The following is a 19,714-nucleotide window of genomic DNA, read 5'->3' on the forward strand; positions in this document are numbered from 1 at the left end:
AAACCAATCAAGTAAATTTAATTTGACCAGATTCCATTAAATATAACATTTTACAGTCTACTTATGTAACAAAATTATTTTTTGTAGTGTAAGTGAGTTCAGGCTGTGTGAGAACAAAGGAGATCATATTTCAAGCTCTTTAAAATTGTACCAATTCTTTGTTTTTCTCATTTACTTTATTTCCATATATGCGTACACATGTTTCAATAAATCACCGCACTTTTCCCCCATTTTCCTAGCAAAGGCATGGTGTTAAGGGAAGTTTCGCCCATGCCTGAGGTAATGTTTTTGTTCTTTCATCACTATCACTGTGAAGAAATGCCGTCCTGTTTTCCAAAGTATTTTTGTAACTTGCAAACTCAGTTGTACGTTTTATTACATGCTGTTTATGTGCATGTGCACTAATGAAAGTCACAAGAATTTTGTGGGCCTGAAAAATTATAGGTAACTTAATTTGTCCTGAAAGTAATTTCATTATGCAGGACTTCAAGTTACTATGAACAAAGAAAGTGTGCCTCATAAACCTTAGTGCATCTGTGATTTTCCTCCACTTCCTGCTTTGCCCCGCCCTTTCCTTGACCAGTTTGCACATCCTGCACAGCGTACCTGTCTCGGTGCAGTGTTATCTTGATGATCAGTGGTGGATGAAAAAGGAGGCACGGCTCCGTTCTGCAGTAACCCAATCTGATGTCTCCTTCTCATCCGACCATCGGAGAGGGCTGCTCATGCTGCAACGGCACGACCCTCTGCCTCAGCACTTTTCTCTCTCCCAGTGTGTTTGTGTGTTTATGTACTGTACGTGCGAATTCCGAGGGTCGGCGTGCGCGCGCATGCATGTGTCCTGGCAAAAGCCTGAATAATTGATGAGCAGCGGAAGGAGTGAAAGCACTGCCGGACGGGACGGTGTGTGTGGGAGTGTGTAGAGATGGGGGAGAGGAATACAGTGAGGCAGCAGCCTGGCTACGATGGGCTCTGCAACTACGCCCAAAAAATCACCTCCTGTTTCGGACTAGATGGTAAGAGAGGGGGGGGTGTTTGTTATGCGTTGATAAGGATGGAGAAACAGCAGAGGCTGTGCGAATGTGTGTGATGCATTTTATGTGCTCTACTGATTTTCAGCTGCGCAGGGACAGCAGTCTTGTTTTTCTAAGCGTGTTGAGTTGCGAGTGTGTGGGTAGTTGTGGCAAACATACCACAGACTGGATGACGATTGGAGGGCAGTGCCACATTGCAGCAGAGTACTATGTCCTCAGCTACTCTCAGGTACATGTGTCCTCGTGTGTGGGTGTAAGACTGTACATGTTCTTTCACTGTCACACTTTTATTTTTGCTTGTAATGAAAGTCTAACTGCCTGAGTGAAGGTGTGGTTGCAAGAAGACTCCAGAGGAAGTAAAATTAGATAAGTACCTGATGGTAATAGCACTATACGCAGCCAGTCTACCTCCAGATATCCTGTCTGTGCACCCTCTCAGACAAAGAGGAAATTCATTAAATTTGAAGTGCAGGCCAAGCCGGGCATCTCCAGACTAAAAGGAAATTTTGTGCTTTGTCACTGTCTGCTATGCTTTTCATCAAGTGTGCGCTACTCTGGTTTAATTCTTTCGTGACATGTTTCATTTACTCTTATCTGCTTGATAGAATTAAGATGTCAGGAGGGAGTTTTCTGTTTTATTGCACTTAGTTGATATTATGTTGAAATATGTTTGGTGACTACGTAGCAATTTCCTAGCAACTCTGTGTCAACAAAACTATCATATTTTCAGTTGGTTTAAAGCATTAGTGGGTTATTGTCAGTGGATTTTACCTCATGAAAAACTTAGATTTCCAAGGAATGTGAATGGATTCTTGGCTGGAGGAAATGAGCCAAGAATGAATGACATTGTGCAAGTCTTTGCAGAAGCAAATTTAACTCAAACCCAGAACATGTGTTCTTACTGCGTTGCAACTTAGCAAAATCCTATTGATGTAGCCGTCAATTTCAATGCTAATGGAGGGATAACTTGTCTGCATTTCAAGTTTAACACTAATGTATTCACAGGATCTTTAGATGTTATTGATCCTGCTGATGAGGAACAGTGAATTTGTGCGTTTTTGCCTGCTGGAACGACCTTGCTGGTTGTTGACCTTGTAAGGGACTGGCAGACTCCCAAGGCAATCCAACCTTGAAAGAATGCTTTGGGTCAGTGTAATGCTCTACAATGATCCATTTGTTCTTTCTGTGTGTGAACCTAACTTAATGTAAGATTAAAAAAAGGACCTTGTTATTTAGCAGCGTAATTGAACTTAAAACGTAAAGACAAATCAAACCCCACCCAGAAGATAATCGTGGCTCGACGTCAGCCTTAAGCAGCTTAAGGCACCAAGCTGGTTGGGCTGAAGACACTCATACTGTAAGCTTGTCTCCTTACGTCTTACTCTACGCTACCTAAAGCCACCTGAAAAGTGATGGATGGAGGGACCCTAACCAAAGGCGGTTCATCGGCTCTTGAAACCGGGCCAAGGTTTAACGATGCGTTCTTTTGAATTTACCCTTCAAGCTTCCTTTGTTTCGCTTCTGTGCCTCTGTGAACACCCCTCACCCCCGATGTCCAAGGCTGAAAGTATTTCAGAGCGAGTCTGAGTCCAACACTGGCTGACGTCTACCTGCAGTGCTTCGCCCTTCTCTGTGGGACGGTCGAAGGAGAGCAGGGCACCATGCCTACTGTGCCCAACCTCAACAGCCTGAGCAAACTGTGCAGCTCCAGCCGCAGCCAAAGTGTCAACCGCGTCCGAGTAAAACGCAAGAGCTCGGTAAAACGTATGTCCATCATCGAGGATGGACATGTGGCGGAAGTCCTGTACCTGATTCCTAAACAGTACATGGAGCAGCTCCCGTACCTCAACCCTAATGACTATTATCTAAGCGAGAGGCTGAACGATGTCGCTACAGGTAGGACAGGTTAAAACATATGGATCAGCGTTTATTAACTCAGCTTCTGTTATAGGCTTTTTATTGTCCAAATAATAAAAACTAACTGTAGTGATATTACCTTACCTCCGTGCGAGCAATAAAACATTCACAATAACATGCAAAAAATAGACTGTGCATCTAGTCTAAGACACTTTTAGCTGAAGTTACATTAGAGTTTATAATTTTTCTTCCTGCTAGCGGCCCTTTTTTTTAGCAGTTGTTTTATACAACAAAAGACTCTTATTTTAGCCCTCTATTGCAGTCTGGCTGCTCTGTTTGTGAGTAGGTGTCTCGAAGTGAATTGATTAGTTGTTGCTCAGAGATCACTTTGTTCTAATTGGATGACAGCGTGTGACTACACCTCTTGTGGATTTCCACATCTGACCTGTGTTTCTTTGTGCGAGCCTCACTTGCATGAGTTATCCAATGATTACACTGAAAAAGTCTCACAGAAAACATAAAAAAAACGTTAGAAAATTCATCACCCTCCTCTTTATACTTATATAATTCAAAGCCATATGCGAGGGCAATTTTGCTGAATTTTGCCAAGCCAACGGTACAACAGTACATGAGGAAGTGACATGGTGGCTTACATCAGGATTAGAACATGGGCATTAATACAGATTGAGATTTCCAGACCTTATGCATTCTCTGACTGCATGCCAGGCAAAGTAGTAAAAAACATCATTGCTTGGCACTGAGTTGTCCTTAAAATAAATACTTGCAAACCACATGGCAGCAAGTTCCTTCTAATGCTGGTGTCTAAAAGTGATTTTGAGCTTCCAGCTTTAAGGAAGGTGGTTTCAGATAAAAGTTCACAGAGGTTAGCTGTCAGCTAAGATCAATCAGAGACAGTGACATTCAATAAGTGCTTATATGCAGTAATATATATGCATTTTTTTTTGGGAGACTGGATAAATTCTATGATTTTCATAAGACTAGATGTTTGTAAAAAGCACTCAGAAATGAACAAATAGTCATCCTCTTATTCAGCCATAACCACTCCCGAAGCCTATTGTTGCCTATGATTGCTGAACCCAACACAAGCTCTGTGTTCCCACACCATAAACCCTCCTGCATTATTCCACTTGATGATTGTTTGTTTGAATGTGAGTGGCACTAAGCCTGCTCTCCAAGTGCTGTTATCCAGGGGTCAACAAATATTTCATCGATTCCTCAAAGAAACATGAAAACAAGTTAAGCCCCGTGTGGGTTGTGGGTAAAAAACAAAAAAGGGGGAAAGAAAAGTGGTTTTTATGTTTGGGTAAATTGTTAAAACATTTCTCAAAAAATGCCAATGAAGTTGTTTGTTGGAAAAATATAGTTCTGTGTGTTCAGGGTGGCTACATAACAGTAATGTTAATCTGGAATGGGTGAAATACGCTTTAAAGAAGTGCGCCAGGTTGCACAGGGTTGGTGTTCAAAAAGTTCTCACTGTTTTGTAACCTGTTTTAAAATAGAAGCCGGTGAAGTGCCTGTCATTATCCGGCGAGAGAGAGTTAATTAAGTCTGTCTGTGCTCCAAAAGAGTTTAAGAGTGCATCCTAGTTATTTGTTTTCTCTGTCAAGTTTATAAAAATCTAGAAATCATCCTCCAGTCCACAGAGTGTCTCAAAATGCATATTTAAAAAAATGTTTTTTCATGCATTTATGTGTATGTGCAATGTGTGTCTCTGGTGTCTTGCAACCATAATTATAAAGCCGGAGATAACTGTGCAGCCTGTCTTCACTGTTTTTTACTCCACGTGTGATGTTTTTTTTTTTGCAACATAATCATTTTTGCCAGTTTGGCTGTGGTCTGAACCCATAAGACAAATTACTATGAAATGCTCGTATCAGATGATAACAGTACTTAACCTGCTAATTTACAGGCTTGTTATTAATTGACAGTCAAACATGGATCATCCATAGTTGCGCCAAATACAGCAGAAACCTTTCATCCGTGGATAATAGGCTTTGCTCCTCAGGAATTGCTCCTGGCAAGCCTATTGTACCAGGATTGTCCTGCAGCTCCTACAGAGATTATTAAAAGAGTCAAGATGATAATAGGTCCACTACAGCAGGAGCAGTAACAGGATGTTTTTGTGCTGCATTTAGCAGTTAGTAGGTGGACTGCAAACCTCGTAGTGTTCTTTTAGTTTTTACTGGATTTTATTTTTGTTTTAATGATCATACACTTATAACATATTTCCCTTTCTTTACAATAAAAAAGGGTGGAGTGCTCGGAGTAACGTCCGGCAACTATTTATACCATTTGCCTCCCTGGCATGTCGCCCATTTGTTTGATGAGGAGAAAACGCCCTGTGGAAACTGTGGTACGATGATTGGTTTCCAGAAGGTGGCACAGTTTACACTGCAGTAGGCGAATGCATTCTGCATGCATAATAAGCTGCCTGCATTAGGATTTACAGTGGCAGTGCTGATGAAAAACTGTTCCTCGCACATAGCCATAGGAATACGGATTGATCAGTAACCAAATTTGGTCCCTAATTTCTGCTGAGTTACTTTTGGAGTCATAATCTTTCCACGCTGTTGTTTCTAGAAACACTGGACTGGCACCTTGGGCATCAGTAGAACTTTTTAAATTCTCCGTAGAGCAAATAAGAAACTTTATTAATGCATTATACCCTAGTTTGTCAGCTCTGAGTGAAATTGTATTCCAAAATAATTCCATATATTTGATGCGGTTTCTTTTTAGTACAACAAAACGTGTCGCTTCAGTTACATAACACACGTGCATACATTTTTTTCTTGTTTTTGCATGTTGTCGCATCTCTAGCAGATGGGAGTCTTGTTTATTTTGCAGGGTTTTTTTTATTTTTTTATCACAGAGGTGCCACTTCATTCATAGAGTCATTTTTTTCATATGGTTACTTAAGCGACAGATGATATAAGAGCCGGTATGTTCATCTAGCTAGAACATGCTCTCCTGTGCTCTGTGTAATTGGATTCCAGGGGACTGGAGCTCCGAAGATATTAATACAGCGCTCGTGTTCGCGATCACAGGAAGTTTAACCTTCAACCTTAGATGGCCCGTTTTGGTCTTTGCATTGCTGCCCTCATGATCACTGAGATTTTTAGCAGTTAAGGCTCTCACTCTAATTAAGGTTGGCTTTACTGGTCCAAAAACATACTTCCAAAGAAGTCAGCCTTTTACTTAGTTGCTTTTAAAGTAGTTGTGCTCTGCTTTTTTTTAATACATCGGTCAAATACTGAAAGTTTTCAGTGAGCCACTCTTTTAGCACAGCAGGCTAATTGCCTTACTGTAAAAAGCCATTGATCACCACCTGCTGCCCTGTTGTACTGAAACACAGTCTTTGCTGAAGTGTCTGTTGTACAGCACAGTGATAAGGGGGTGCTTTTTCAGAATAATTCAATGTTGAACTTCTTACTTGTGGAATAGATTTATTTGCATTTCAGAATATTGATAAATCGCAGTACACCACCCACTTTGGAATGGAGGACAGTTAGAAATAAGGTTTTGAAACTGGAAAAAAGAAGAAAAAATCTGTGTCATTACATGTGAGCAGGTGTGGGGATTTTTTTTTTTGGGGGGGGGTTACTGTTTTGGTCACACAGAGGCATCAGCAGCCACCTGGTTGCTGCAATGAGGAGGCGGCTGACACAACAGAGAGGCTGAGAGAGGGAGCAATAGGGGAAGAGGAGGGAGGAGGATGTGTGGAGGGGGGGGAAAGGAGGAGGAGAGGGATGGGAGGAAAACAGGCAGTCGGGAGGCAAACCCCACGCTGTAGCTGTTTTTGAGAGGAGCGCTAAGCAGCGCCCACACCTCTCTCTCTCTCCCTCTCTCTGGTGCTTTGGCTTTCTTTTTTGTGCTCCAGTCTTGACTAAAATAAGGGATCTAGCAGCTCGGGTGTTTCTGGTGATTGATCTTCAGAGCCTTTTCTGGTGCGGATATACCTGGATTCCAATGGTCATGGTCAAAGAAAAAGGTATTCCAGCGGTCATGACTGTGTGTGTGTGAGGTTGTCATGAGTGTGTTATTACGGGATTTGTTTTGCCTGTCGTGCTGTTGACTGTCTGCAGACCGTATAGACGTGCAGTATGTCCATTTGGCTTTAAACTCCAGTGTCTGGCTGAATTCGATTTGACTGGACTAAATTTCTGATTTCCGATTTGATTATTTTTAGAGATTTAGACATATGATGTGGTAATATGGGGGTGGTTTTCTCTATGTGGGTGTGTGTTGCTTGGAAGAAGTATGACTAACAGCTCAGTCTAAATGTGCATCTCTAGCACATCAACATGTTCCCTCAGAGAAGCAGACTTGAACATGCTACGCCCTTGTCGATATTCTCTAGCTGCTGCTGCTGCTGCCTGGGTTGGAGTCTGCTTAATTTGGCTGCATCAGGCTTTATGTAAATGTACAGCATCTGGCTTGTCATATAGGAGCTTGTCAATTAAAACCTTCAGGGTCATAGTTCTGGGATTAAACAGTTCATCTTTATAAAGAGGCTAAATAGTGAGGTAACGTAGAGACGAAAAGTGGAGCACTAGTGTAGGGAGGCACACTGCGCAGAGCTGTGGACCTGCACTCTGTCTCTCCCTCGCTCTCTCTCTCCCTGTCTGCAGCCGTTGCCATGGTGACCATCTAAAAGGTACACTCCATTGTTGTCAGCTGTGGCCCCATTCATAGTGTCCTGTTGAAAGAAAAAGATGATTGTTTCCACCTATTACTGAGGTCGCCCGGCTGTGTGGGCAGAACGAAGCGAAGTCAGGGGTTGTCGTTTAGAGATATTAACATTCCCTGCAATTTGCCGGGGCATGCGCTCGTGAGGTTGACCGTTGTCAGCATGACTCAAGGCGAGCAGCAGCGAAGACAGCTTTCTAGAGTAAAGAAAATCTCCTGTTTAAAAATATTTAGAGGAGCGGTGAAAGCTCTGCCAAGGAGCAGATGACTAACTGAACTCAAACTGGAGTAGCTTTTGTACCGGGAACGAGTCTGTGACTTTCAAACGCAGTGTATATCCATCACACTTCATCACTATACTATACAAAACAAGGTGTTACACTTTAAACCTAATGGACTGGATGTTAAGATCATAGTAATAAGTCACTGAGGCATGTCTCCAGTTGTGCAGTGCATGCTTGTGTAGCCAAACATAGTTCATCATAATTCTGTCTTTTTCCTGAAAATATTTCTACCACCAAAAAAAAAAACATGTGCAAAGACTTTTTCTTTTTTTTGGTCAGATGTGAGTATGCATCTGACAGCACATTCGTGGCTGGAGGCGGTGTCCAGCTCTGGAGCTGTTTCCCTTCATGTGGATTTGACTGGGCCACGAGTAAAACGGCTCTCACCACCAAGTCCCCGTGCTGGCAGAACATCCGTAACCTCTGGCTGCCACGTTTTCATCTCCCTTCTGAAAGTTTTTCCATAGACTTAACTCACTACCTTCCTGTTCCATTGTGGGCTTTGTCGGTGACAGAAAGCTTGTCCAGGGTCCTCTAGTTTTTCATTCCTCTTAAGAGGAAGCTATCGGAATGTTTTTGCAACCCAAGCTTTCATCGTGTATTCTCCCGGGATCTCATAAAACAACCTGTCTGAGGCCAGGTGGGCTCGGTACCATCAGGACGCACAGCTGAGCCAATACTGAATTGCACTGTATGCTCAGAAAGATGAATCACAATCAAGGGATTGCAGTGTTAGCGTTTTGTCTGCTTGCAGGCGGCTGCCCTATTTTCAAAGCCAAAAATACCCTTGAAATAGTTTGTAATTTATTGGGTCCATGTGTACCTTAGATAGTCTGAGCTTGAGTTACACGTGCCTGAGATTTGTGTACATTTATAGGCCGAGCTGATTCTTTTACCCTCATCCTCATGCTTCCTGTGCCAAATTGCGTCGGAAGCCCGGCTGACCGTAGCCATCAACACATGTATGTCACCTGGCTCATGAAACGCCAACTCCCACCACTCTTTCTTACACAGTGTGAAGATTTCCTCTTGACATGAAAGTCTAATGTCATGTGCCTTTGTGGCTGCCTCTAGTGATTTTGCAGAGTGCTGCTTCTGCTGCAGACAACTGCAGTGGTGCCTCATCTTTGAAGCTTGCCAGTGTCTAGCCCCTGAAAGAGGAGCTAAACCCTTTCGCAGACATGAGTGCAGCACAGGCTCTCACAGACACTCGCTGTTTGTACAGCTGGCACACAAGACTAGAATACACAGATGAGATAAGTGGTCAGCCAGGAAGAGATGGCCACTGACCCAAAATATACACGCTGAAACAACACGAGTGACGTGGGTGAGAGTCACATGAAAGAATGCAGAGTGTAGTCATATATTCTGCCAGTCAACAAACATCCTCCCTGCCAGGCATCAATCAGTGTGATTATCCCAGGAAACACGACAGGAGTGCGGGGCCTTCGTGGGCTGTCATTGAGAGGCAAAGACCCAAAGTCATCATCAGATTCACAATCACGAGGGTCTTTGAAGTTTATAAAGCCTCCATTGTCTACTTCTTGATAAGCAACTGTGCTCCGAGTCTCTCTCTATTATAATTGTGTACCTGCTCAACAACAAATGATCTGGAATGAACTGCACTGTGGCGTTCAACCACAGAGTGCAGATCATTATTTCAAGCTCAGGTCCCTGAGGATTAGTTATTAAAGGTTTAAAGAGGGGGTCTGGTGGAGGCCGATAGGACTCCCCCCTCTGCAATTTGTGCCCTGCGTTTGAAGTGCTTTGTCTGGGGTGCTGATGGCGGGGCAGAGGGGTGTGGAGGTGCTGGATACCACCATACATATTCATGGAGGGGAGGGTTAAGAGCTCCTTGTTATGTCTGAGCGATAAAGAGCCCCACATGCCCTTCCCCCAAACAGGCACACGTCCCACAGCACATTGGCATATTTTGTGCCTTTGATGTTAATCTTGGGTCAGACCCCCCTCCCAGAATATTCCATCCAAAACCGGTTGTACTCGGTGGCACTATGTGTGTGTTTTTGTTGCCTATGAAGATCTGGGGACTCAAGTACTGGCATGGGCACAAGGAGTGGAGATGACTGCCTTTGCCCTCCCCCCCCCTTGGTGTGTCCCTCTGTCTAGTGTATGATACTCTACAAACGCACACACTTTCCCTTATGGCTGCTGTTTGTCTCTACTGGAAACTCTTGTGTCTGCGAGTCTTACAGTAACAAAGGGAGAGGGAGCGACTGAATATTCTATTAGATCTTTTCATCTCGCTCTCTCATCTATTGTTTAATTCAATTCCCCCTCTCCCAGCGCATTTCCAAAGTTCTACTATGGTTTTGCATACCTCGGGGTCTATGAAGGCAGGAAATGAAAGCAACAAAGTCTGAAGCTTCTTCAGCAAATCCTACGCTCTCTGTCAACAGCCCCGCTCCATTATTATTAGCCAGTGAGGCCGAGGCACGTGTTACAGAAAAACATCTGTCCTCGGGGGATTCATGAGGACCTTTCTCACTTCCCTCCTGAGTATAATCTTCAGGCTTTATTACTGCCAACACAGCTAGACTTAGCTTAAATGGGCTGGGGTGGGGGTTGAATATAGAGAGAGCAGCCCCCTTTTCTCTGGGCCTGGCTTTGGGATGCTCTGCTGGTTATTGTTCCCTCACTACTGTGTGTGTGTGTGTGTGTGTGTGTGTGTGTGTGTGTGTGTGTGTGTGTGTGTGTGTGTGCATGCGTTCATTGTGTGCTTAGGCTAATATCAGTCACTTCATCCTCTGGTGATGAGGCAGGACAGCTCACCCTGTCAGCATAGCCAACACATCCAGCCCAGAATGAGGAATGTGATCAGCAGTTGGAAAAATTGTACTACTATATATTTTACAGTAAGTTGCTCTGTGCTGAGGTTGCTTCATGTACTGCATACTTACTTATTTATAGCATTATATGATATATATTCTGGCAAACCGAGCAGCATCTTGCTCCTGTCCCATGAACCTCTAAAGACTCAATAATGGATCTGTTAAAATGCCAAGATGCTGAAGTAAAAGTGCTTGAACTCATGCTTTTATAGACGTGGAGTTATGAATGTATACAGGACTGCTAAATGTTTGAAAGAAGCCCCTCAGAAAGGCGCTTTATGTCCGGACAAATCCTGTAAATGAGCCAATCTGTAGCATTTCATATAATTTAGCAGCCTTTTTTGTGCAGGGTTCTTAAGTTTTAATGAAATGCCATGTAGAGTACCCGTCTCAGCTTCATTTTTTCCTAACCCCCTCTGTGCAGCCACTAGTCAGGCAAAGGCAGTACTTTACAGAGCGGGGCAGAGGCGGGGCAAAGTTGGAAAAACACAGCGCTTATGGATTCCCATCCAAACCTCAGCGTTTAGATCCTCTGTGCATGGGATTCAAACATCTGTCTTGGATTTCTGTCAACCTGTTATGACGTTAGCAGTGTTGACTTTTCCGTGCCGGGCTGTCTCCCACTGACAACGCAACACTATGAAGCGTTAAAAATAGAAACTGGCATCAAATCAAAATATCTACTTTAAAGCTGCTCTGTTGAATATTTTTATCACCACGCTGGTTCAATGCCTGTGTAATGTGAAAGGTCTAACTTGTATTAACATATTCAAAGAATTATCACCACCCATAATCGTTTTAGGCAATAAGTACAGCCCCAAATGCCAAGGTATAATAGTTCAAGAGCCACGTCTGTTGTTTCCCTTAGGAGAACAAACAGGAACTAAAAGCAAACCTCATATTGCACCTTTTTGTCAGCCTTGATGTATAAAAAAACATAAGTCAAAATTCAATGATGTACTGCAGTTGCATTTATAAAGTTGTATTCACAGTCTAAGCCACAGTCATAGCCACATTTTTGCCATGCAGTCATTCAAGCCTATTCTATACTCTTTAAGCAAGACTCACAAATTAGCCTAGCGGTCATGCTAGCTGGTGAGGTCAGTGTTATCCACTGCACCATTTTACCCTCCATTATGCCAACTATAAAAGGCAGCAATACACAGATTAACCCGAAGTAGTACAGACACTTTTTGCTGAAGTGGCTTTTTGTTGAAGTTTGATTGAGAGTTCAGAACATTTTAGTGTAGGTCTAGTAGACAGGCTACAGGCTAGCTAGCTAATGTAGCTTGATTTTGGAGAGGTAGGTGCTCTCAGGTAGGGATTCTCAGTAACTCTAAAGTTAACTTCTTTCTACTTTGGGTGGTATTAGCTAGCTTGCTAGCAGTGACTTAAGTCATTGTAAAGTGTGTGAAATATTGGGTTTGTTTGAAGGCACCTTTAATAAAGCTGGGATAGGGATTGAAAAAAAAGCAATTAATTTGTTACAATTTAACTACTGGGCCTTTATCCAGAAAATGCTATGGTAGTCAGGTATGCTAATTGTTGAATATTAACTTGAACGATGTTTGTATGACATTTCTGTGTTTACAGCTCGTTGTACCTTTCTTAAGTTATAATGAATCAAGTTTTAAAGGTTAAGCCTTTAAAATCACATGACATCTTGCTGATTTACTTTTTTGTTTTATAGCAACATTATGAAAGTTGTTTTGATTGCTAAAAAGAAAGCCAGTAACCTGCTGTGCTGGCACAGTCAGCAACCTCATGTACCAGCACTTTGTAGAACACATTTTCTTATCTTCGTTTTTGACACACATTTCACTTGTCAGGCTTCCGGCAGCTAAGGTCATGTGTCAAATAAACAAAAGATGGGCCTTGGAATGTAGCATTCCCAAACAGAGGAAGTGCTAATGGGGGTGTTTGGAGATGCAGCAACTTTAAATGTTTTTATTTTTATTTTGTTCATTTGATATTTGACTTAGGTATTTAGTTATTTTTTATTTGATTAATGTTAAGTTAAAGTATTAAACTAGCTCTTGGTTTTATGTCATTGTAGTTACTTCATTTGTCAGTTTTTGTGCAAGTTGGCCTGATCAGCTAACATTTAGACCATCGTTAGAAATATACAATTATATATAAAATTTCCTCCTCGTTTGATTTATACTACTAAATCTTGTCAGTTTCCTTCATGAGCATAGTGTTATTGCTACTGGTACGAGTAAATGCGACCAAAAAGAAAGAAAGAAAAGGAAATGGAATTGGCCTTTAAGTTGTTCTAGCATGTTCCTGAGGCTGACTTATTGGATTGGATATTTTTCATGAGAGCGGTTACCCAGATGGCCTCTGTTTTTCCATCGAGGTGCAATGTCACATACAGAGCTGCTGGGACTCCGTTTACTCTTACAGTAGTCTGGTTCGCCCAGAAATGAGTCATTGTCCTGCTGAGTGTAATCACATCAGAAACACCAAGGAGAAAGATCCTCCACTCATAGTCCACCTTTTTTTTCTGTTATCTCACAACTACTCTGTACCTTTGTGTTTCAAAATGTAAATAGAATAATGTTATGTTGTTGTTATTCCTTTTAGGAGTTGCCACAATAAAGGTTTAGTCAAGTTTAAATCAAAAATAGCTGAAATGCCTTTTAAAATAATTGGACTTCTCTTTCTGCCGTCTTTAAACATTAGTAAGCCAGTCTAAACGTAAATAATGGGACACAAGGTAGGGCAAGTCATCAGAAGTCCAGAGTAATCTCTTTCTTTGGTAGACCATCGATTGTTCGTGATACTATTTCAGTATTCGCTATTTTGGCGGTGTCTTATTTTAGCCTTGCAGACTAATGATCTACTGCAGAGCAGAAAGAGAAAAGAGCCTTTCATGTCTGTTCTCACTGTGACTCTGCATATTTGTGTGGGTATGTCTTTGTTTGAAAAAGAGACAGAAAGAAGTAACAAAAGAAGGAAAAGCGAAAGCCTCCTTGCCAGCTAAAGCTCCCGACTGTCAAATAATCTGCTGGTTTCAAACAGCTGATAAGCTGTGTGCAGTGCGACACTGCAGCGGTATTTACGTTCCGTGCAATAGTGGCAGATTAACGTCTGTCTTTAAGAGGGATGCCCAAAGTGTTAAGTGAGGAATGCCATATGCTGATACATCGTGGATCTAAAAATAATGCTGGTGCTGCTTGCCATTAATAGCCTAGCCTTATATAATTCTAACGATGGTCAAAATACCTCACACCAAGAACGTGATGTCTAAATGTGTTTGTACATTAAGATCTGAGGCTGAACAACAAGTATGTTATAGCCAAGGTAGGCTGTGGTTGCACTACTTTAGTTCAGACTGAAATATCTCAATCTGTTTCTCAGTTTGTTTCATTGCTTTGAATGTTGATATAGGCATTCATGGCCTTAAAGATGGTCCTCACTGAGTTTGGTTATCCTCGGATACCATCCCAATTTTCACGTCCACAGAACCAACTTTTTTTGATAGACTGGCGCCTTTCTTGGTCTAGACATTCATGGTTCCCATAGGAATTACCTATGATTGCCCTGACTTGTGTCGCCTCAATGTGTTTTATATTGTAAGCTAAAGACTTGGCGACAGTGAGAAGGAAAAACGGCCTTTTAACAGGAAGACTCTCAGGCAGAACCAGGCTCTGGGAGAGGCAGCCATCTGCCACAAATGGAGGTGAGGGAACAGGAAACTATGGAAGAGAGCCATTAGATTAATAATAACTATTAAATGGAGTGACATGAAGTGTAGTTCCAACAGTCTTTTTTCAATTAATCTAGTTCAGTTAATCTTCAATTAATCCAAATTTGAATATTTGGTGTATACTGCATAAGACCTTCTTGTGTTTGTGATTGGTAGTAATTTATAATAATTACCACCAATGTATATGAATGCGTTAACAGTCAATAAATCTAAGCTCGCTAACATAGTGAGCAATGCACCTTCATAACATCAGCAATGCTGACATTGTCATCTTGAGCGCGATAGAATGCTGACATAAACATTAAGCTCCAAGCGGCACTAAAAGACTCGTGTCCTTTATAAAGTGGCTCCGCTCCTTTACATTCTCGCTTTCTCCTCATGCGTGCACACTGTCAGTACATCATGGACATGTGTCTGCCTTTATAAAACTGTTATTTGCTGCCTACCATTGTTTTATTCATTCATGGCTTTTATAGAATGAGTTACTCAGTCACAGCAAAAGTGACGTCTCTTCTGTTTTATTAGAGGCTGGTTTTTACTTTGTGAGTCTAAGCGTGTGTGTCTGTGTTTTCATTCAAAAATGTGGTCCTGAGGACATCTACTGGAGCAGGTGGTTTTGTGTCAGTGTTTATGTGTCTGCCAGTTTGTCCAAAGATTTGCCAGTGCAACAATGTCACAAACAGGAAAGATGCTGTCAGCAGGCAGAGTTGTCTCAGAAGTCACTGGTTCTGCAGTTAGTGTGACCCCATTGCCGGATGGACTCTAGCTTTATTTGCGCTTACATGTCAAAAAGAGTCAAATGATTATTGGGACGATAAGCTAGCCAGAGACAGTAAATGATCCATAACTCTAAATTATGTTTTCCTTTGAGAATGAAAGTACATTAAACTCAATAGTGAAACAGTCTTTATCAATACCCTTTTAGTGCTCTATTTACCAAGCCTTGCTCCCCTCAGCATTTTGACTGTCCATCCTCAACTGACGGAGACAGACTATATTTAGACTGATGTTCTCCAGAGAGTCTCTCTGGCCAAGAACCCAAAGTTGCGCTGTCCTGCTCAATGTCATTCTTTTTCTTTTTACGCTGACAGGCTCTGAGCACTTGTTCTTCAGCTCAGTTTGTGAGATGTTGCAGATTCAGGTCCTTGTGCCGAGCATGCTAATGTTGACTAACTGTTGACTATAAGAGATGTCATAAAAACCGTATTGACTGCCACGTCTAGCAATTCCCGTGGCTCATCAGCATTACAGCTCAGCAGTAATGTTGATATTGTGTCTGCTTTCTTTTGCAGTGGCTCATGCGCAGGACACACGCCACCACTCTACAGAGAAGCCCCTAATTCAGTGCTACAAGTGTGGGCAGCCATGTAAGGGCGAGGTGCTCCGGGTGCAGAACAAGCACTTTCACCTCAAGTGCTTCACATGTAAAGGTACAGTATACAATAAATACATTTTCAACATATTTTATTTGAAATTATAATCAAATTATATTTTCCTACAAATAAATAAATTAGGTACGCTAGAATATGGGGATAACAAGTCGGGAAACAAAGAAATAGTAATACTGTAAGTAAATTTAAGTAGTAATTTTAAGTATTGCATAACTTCTGGTATTTTACATGAGAAGGAAACACAAATTATGTTGTAAGTAATTTTGAGTACAGTGGAAGTATTTTGTACATAATTTCATAGCAATTCTGCAGAAAAACAAACAATATTTTCCTCTCTTAGATTATTACCTTGCATTTTTACATGCTAATGTTTTTTTACACCTTTGATGTTGATTATGATCTTTTTTTTTTCTCCTCAACCACACTTCAAACATAACCTTCAAAAGGATTGTATTTTTAAAAAGCTGGCTTGGTGTGAATAATAAAGATGGAGATGTAACAAAGTAAAGATGTAAAAATGAAAGATTAATCCACTCTCTAATGTGTCCCAAAAAATGTACTTAGGATGGAAAATAAGGAAATATTGTTTGTTAAAATCATGCAGTTATGCATTAATTAAAATTGCCTACACACTACTTCAATTTATTTATAGCATAGTTATTCCTGTGCCATATTATAAAGTGTTACCAAGAATTCCAGTAAAGAGGTAAACTGCTTTGGGGATTATATATGAGTAAATATCTTTACTAGTATTTACTGCATGTGATTTCTCTCACCTTTATTCCATGTCAGAAAGCCTTTAATATTAAAATACAGACCAGTTGTTAGTAAATAAGTCATGTGTTTACAATTTAAAAATGATCTTTCATACCACTAAGACTAAACGGGAGAAGAAAAATGTGGGAGTTATGTGAAAATTGGCAGCCAAAGTGTGAAGTTTTAAAATTCTCTGCTAATTTGATCCTAAAACAATAGTTGGACATTAGCTGCCTTTCATTCAGTCTGTGCTACTTAATGAACTGGTTTGATTTTTTTTTTTTGTTTTGTTATGAAGAATGTTCCTCGCTGTTTGTACTCAGGAAGCACGATAGTGCAAATAAACAGTTCTTTCTTCCTTTGCTGTCCCAGAATGCATCCCGTCCATACAAAGTTTGAACTATAGGACCAGTCAAGTCCCTTAATGCCACAACGTCCTTTCTGTGACCTTCCGACTGGACGGATGCATGGTGGCATGACTCGTCTTCACTTCTCAGACCTGCATTGTTCAATTAAAGTGCCATCCTGTCTACTATGACAAGAGACAGTGCAAATCCTTGTTCATTAAGCTTTATTACCGATAGGTTTCTAGCACTCCGGCATGAGTACTATGTAGCCACCCACAGCTGACCAACCCATCTCACTTCGGCTCAGGTCTTGCCCTGCTAAAACCTTTGTAGTTAATCCAAGACTGGAGTGCTAAGAGTTAGCTTACTTCATCGAGAGCCTAGAATAACACAAGCAAACGGTGAGATTAGTGCCTAATTCGGTCCTTTACATGTGCATGCCACAGGAGTGATAAAAGCATGATAAGGATAATGAGAAGGTTGCCAAAGTAGACACTAGTACAGCTTTAGTAGCCAAAAGACTCGGTGTCCTGGTCCTTGCTTTAATTGGATGTATGCTTTTATCAGTCTCCAACCTCACTAGTAGTAATCCTCAGGCTGACTGAGCTCTGACACTCAGAGATGCCTTTGCAGATGGATCCCAAATAGCCTCCTTTTGTACACTTTAATTTCATTAAATGCACAAAAGTTTCTGTTTCATTGCAGTTATTTTCATTTCAATTCAATAAGTCGACCTCACTGAGGTTCTAAAAAGGCATTTTACATAATGGCATGTATCTTTTGAAAAGCCAGGGCAGCTGGACATCAAATCTCCACTGCTGGTTTTCCTATTGACTCACTTAGTTTACAAGCTAATCTCATCATGTCTGAGTCTTAATGCAATTAAATCTGATTCACTCCCTCACCCGCTCCCATTCATCCCCAGGATTTAGCGTGCCTCATTGCATAAGAATGATTAGGTGCAGTTATCTCAAACATCAAAATATTTTCCCTCTTAGCTCTGGCATTTCTGAAGGGCTATTAAATTCGCAGGCTCTCTCTTCGGTGCTAAAATGGTGAACTGCACGGATTGAGTGATTATTATGGAGGGTTGAAATATTCCGTACGGGCAAGCTGATGATGAAAATGTGCAACCTTCTCTCATTATGTTGCAATGACTGATGTTCTGTTTAATGTAAAGTGTAATTGGAATTCCTAAAACAAAATCTAATAATGTTCTTTAATAAGTGAATACTATGTTCTGAGTAAAATATGAAAGACAAATACTTACTTTAACTGATAGTTTTTATACACACAGATTTTTTTATTACACACATATGATTATTTAAGTCAGTTTTAATGCCAACACAAAGTTCAGCCATACAAATTCCGAGTAGTAAAAATATTTTATTTGTCACACAAACACCTCAGTTGTTTGTGAATTTCTATTTCTTACCTTGTCAGTTTTGAATGTTTGTGTAGATGACAAGGTTACATTTGAATAGAAGGAAGCTTGTTGTAGGCTATCAGTGTAGTACCAAACATTTTGAGCAAGTTATCTTCCAAAACAGATCACAGCTATTTCCTGGGCTGGACAATTGCCGAATTGTTGTTGCATTGAACCTTTAAAGTGAAAAAAGCCTTGCCAGAGTAGTACAGACTGATAGACGTGAACTCTAAATGCAACAGTGTTTCATAGCGAGAAGATTTTTTTTAATAGCCTGGCTGTGAACACTGCTGATGAGAGGATTTTTCGTTCTGCTTCCCATTGTACACACAGAGCTATTAATATGTGTTTTTCAGTGATTTTCCCGTCATCGTCCATTTCACACACTCCAGGCTAGCAGTTGTTAAGAAAGCCACTGAGCCATGGACAAGTTGTGAGCCTTGATGGTTGAACGCCTTAAAGCATTAAATGACCTGACTCACTGAGTGCCAATTTGTGTGTCTCCTATAGTATGTGGCTGTGACCTTGCCCAGGGGGGCTTCTTCATGAAAAATGGAGACTATCTGTGCACGCTGGACTACCAACGCATGCACGGTACCCGCTGCAATGGCTGTGGGGACTTTGTTGAGGGAGAAGTGGTTACTGCTCTGGGCAAGACCTACCACCCTTCCTGCTTCGTCTGCACCATCTGCAAGTAAGACATTCACTGCTTTCAAGCAGCAATAAGGTGTTAAAATAAGCTCTAAAATATAAAATATGGGATGTGAAGTATGAAAAGTTGCTAATTGCAGTTACATGATATTCTGAGTTGAAAATATATCTTCTATAATATAGCAAAATCAACACAGGTGCTTCTCTTTAATGCTGCTCATGTCTTACTTTCTTGGATTCATTTGTGACTCTCCATTTTAGCTACGATTTAATTTTCCGTGGAATGATTGTCATGGACAAGCAAAGTTCATGGCAGGAGTAATTCCAGTAGACAGTTTACAGTAGCATGCTGTGTGTCATGTCTACGTCATCTGACTAAATGAGCTCCCCAGGCTGACAGTGTTGACATACATCCGCATCATTGGGCCCTGTCATCTTCACCACCGTCAAACAACCTGCAAGCCACAGCTAATAAACTCTTACACTTACCATGGGAGCGCAGCTTTGTTGACTGGTTGTTGATGTCACCCCGCTTCTAGACGACCGTTTCCTGCCGGGGACAGGGTGACCTTTAATGGAAAGGACTGTCTCTGTCAATACTGTGTCGAGCCCATGTCTCCAGGACCAAAGGACATCCTGGGCTCCAGCAGTGAGTAGCCATTGTCTGTTACACAAACAGAAAGGAATTAACCTTCACACA

At 41.4% G+C, this 19,714-nt stretch overlaps 1 protein-coding gene across 15 annotated transcripts in view; it reads left to right on the forward strand.

Moving 5' to 3' along the window:
• ablim1a (actin binding LIM protein 1a) overlaps window positions 1–19,714 on the forward strand; it is a 41,276-nt gene that overhangs the window by 5,083 nt on the left and 16,479 nt on the right. For 4 of the 15 annotated variants that reach the window (XR_014894876.1, XR_014894886.1, XR_014894880.1 and 1 more), the window contains exons 1-4: window positions 2,407–2,930; window positions 15,736–15,873; window positions 18,874–19,057; window positions 19,554–19,663. Coding sequence is in view for 3 of the 15 variants with exons in the window: in XM_085297391.1 (XP_085153517.1) it covers window positions 2,696–2,930; window positions 15,736–15,873; window positions 18,874–19,057; window positions 19,554–19,663 (667 nt within the window). In the remaining 12 variants the exon portion in view is untranslated. Of the gene's footprint in view, window positions 1–726; window positions 1,017–2,402; window positions 2,931–6,668; window positions 6,901–15,735; window positions 15,874–18,873; window positions 19,058–19,553; window positions 19,664–19,714 lie in introns of those variants that run through there. The other 11 variants (XR_014894878.1, XR_014894875.1, XR_014894879.1 and 8 more) reach the window with 7 other exon arrangements.

This window comes from Mchenga conophoros, linkage group LG13 (assembly GCF_057382185.1).
Source record: "Mchenga conophoros isolate Kocher_MC1m ecotype Shallow Benthic linkage group LG13, M_conophoros_male_GT1.1, whole genome shotgun sequence".
Taxonomy (NCBI): domain Eukaryota; kingdom Metazoa; phylum Chordata; class Actinopteri; order Cichliformes; family Cichlidae; genus Mchenga; species Mchenga conophoros.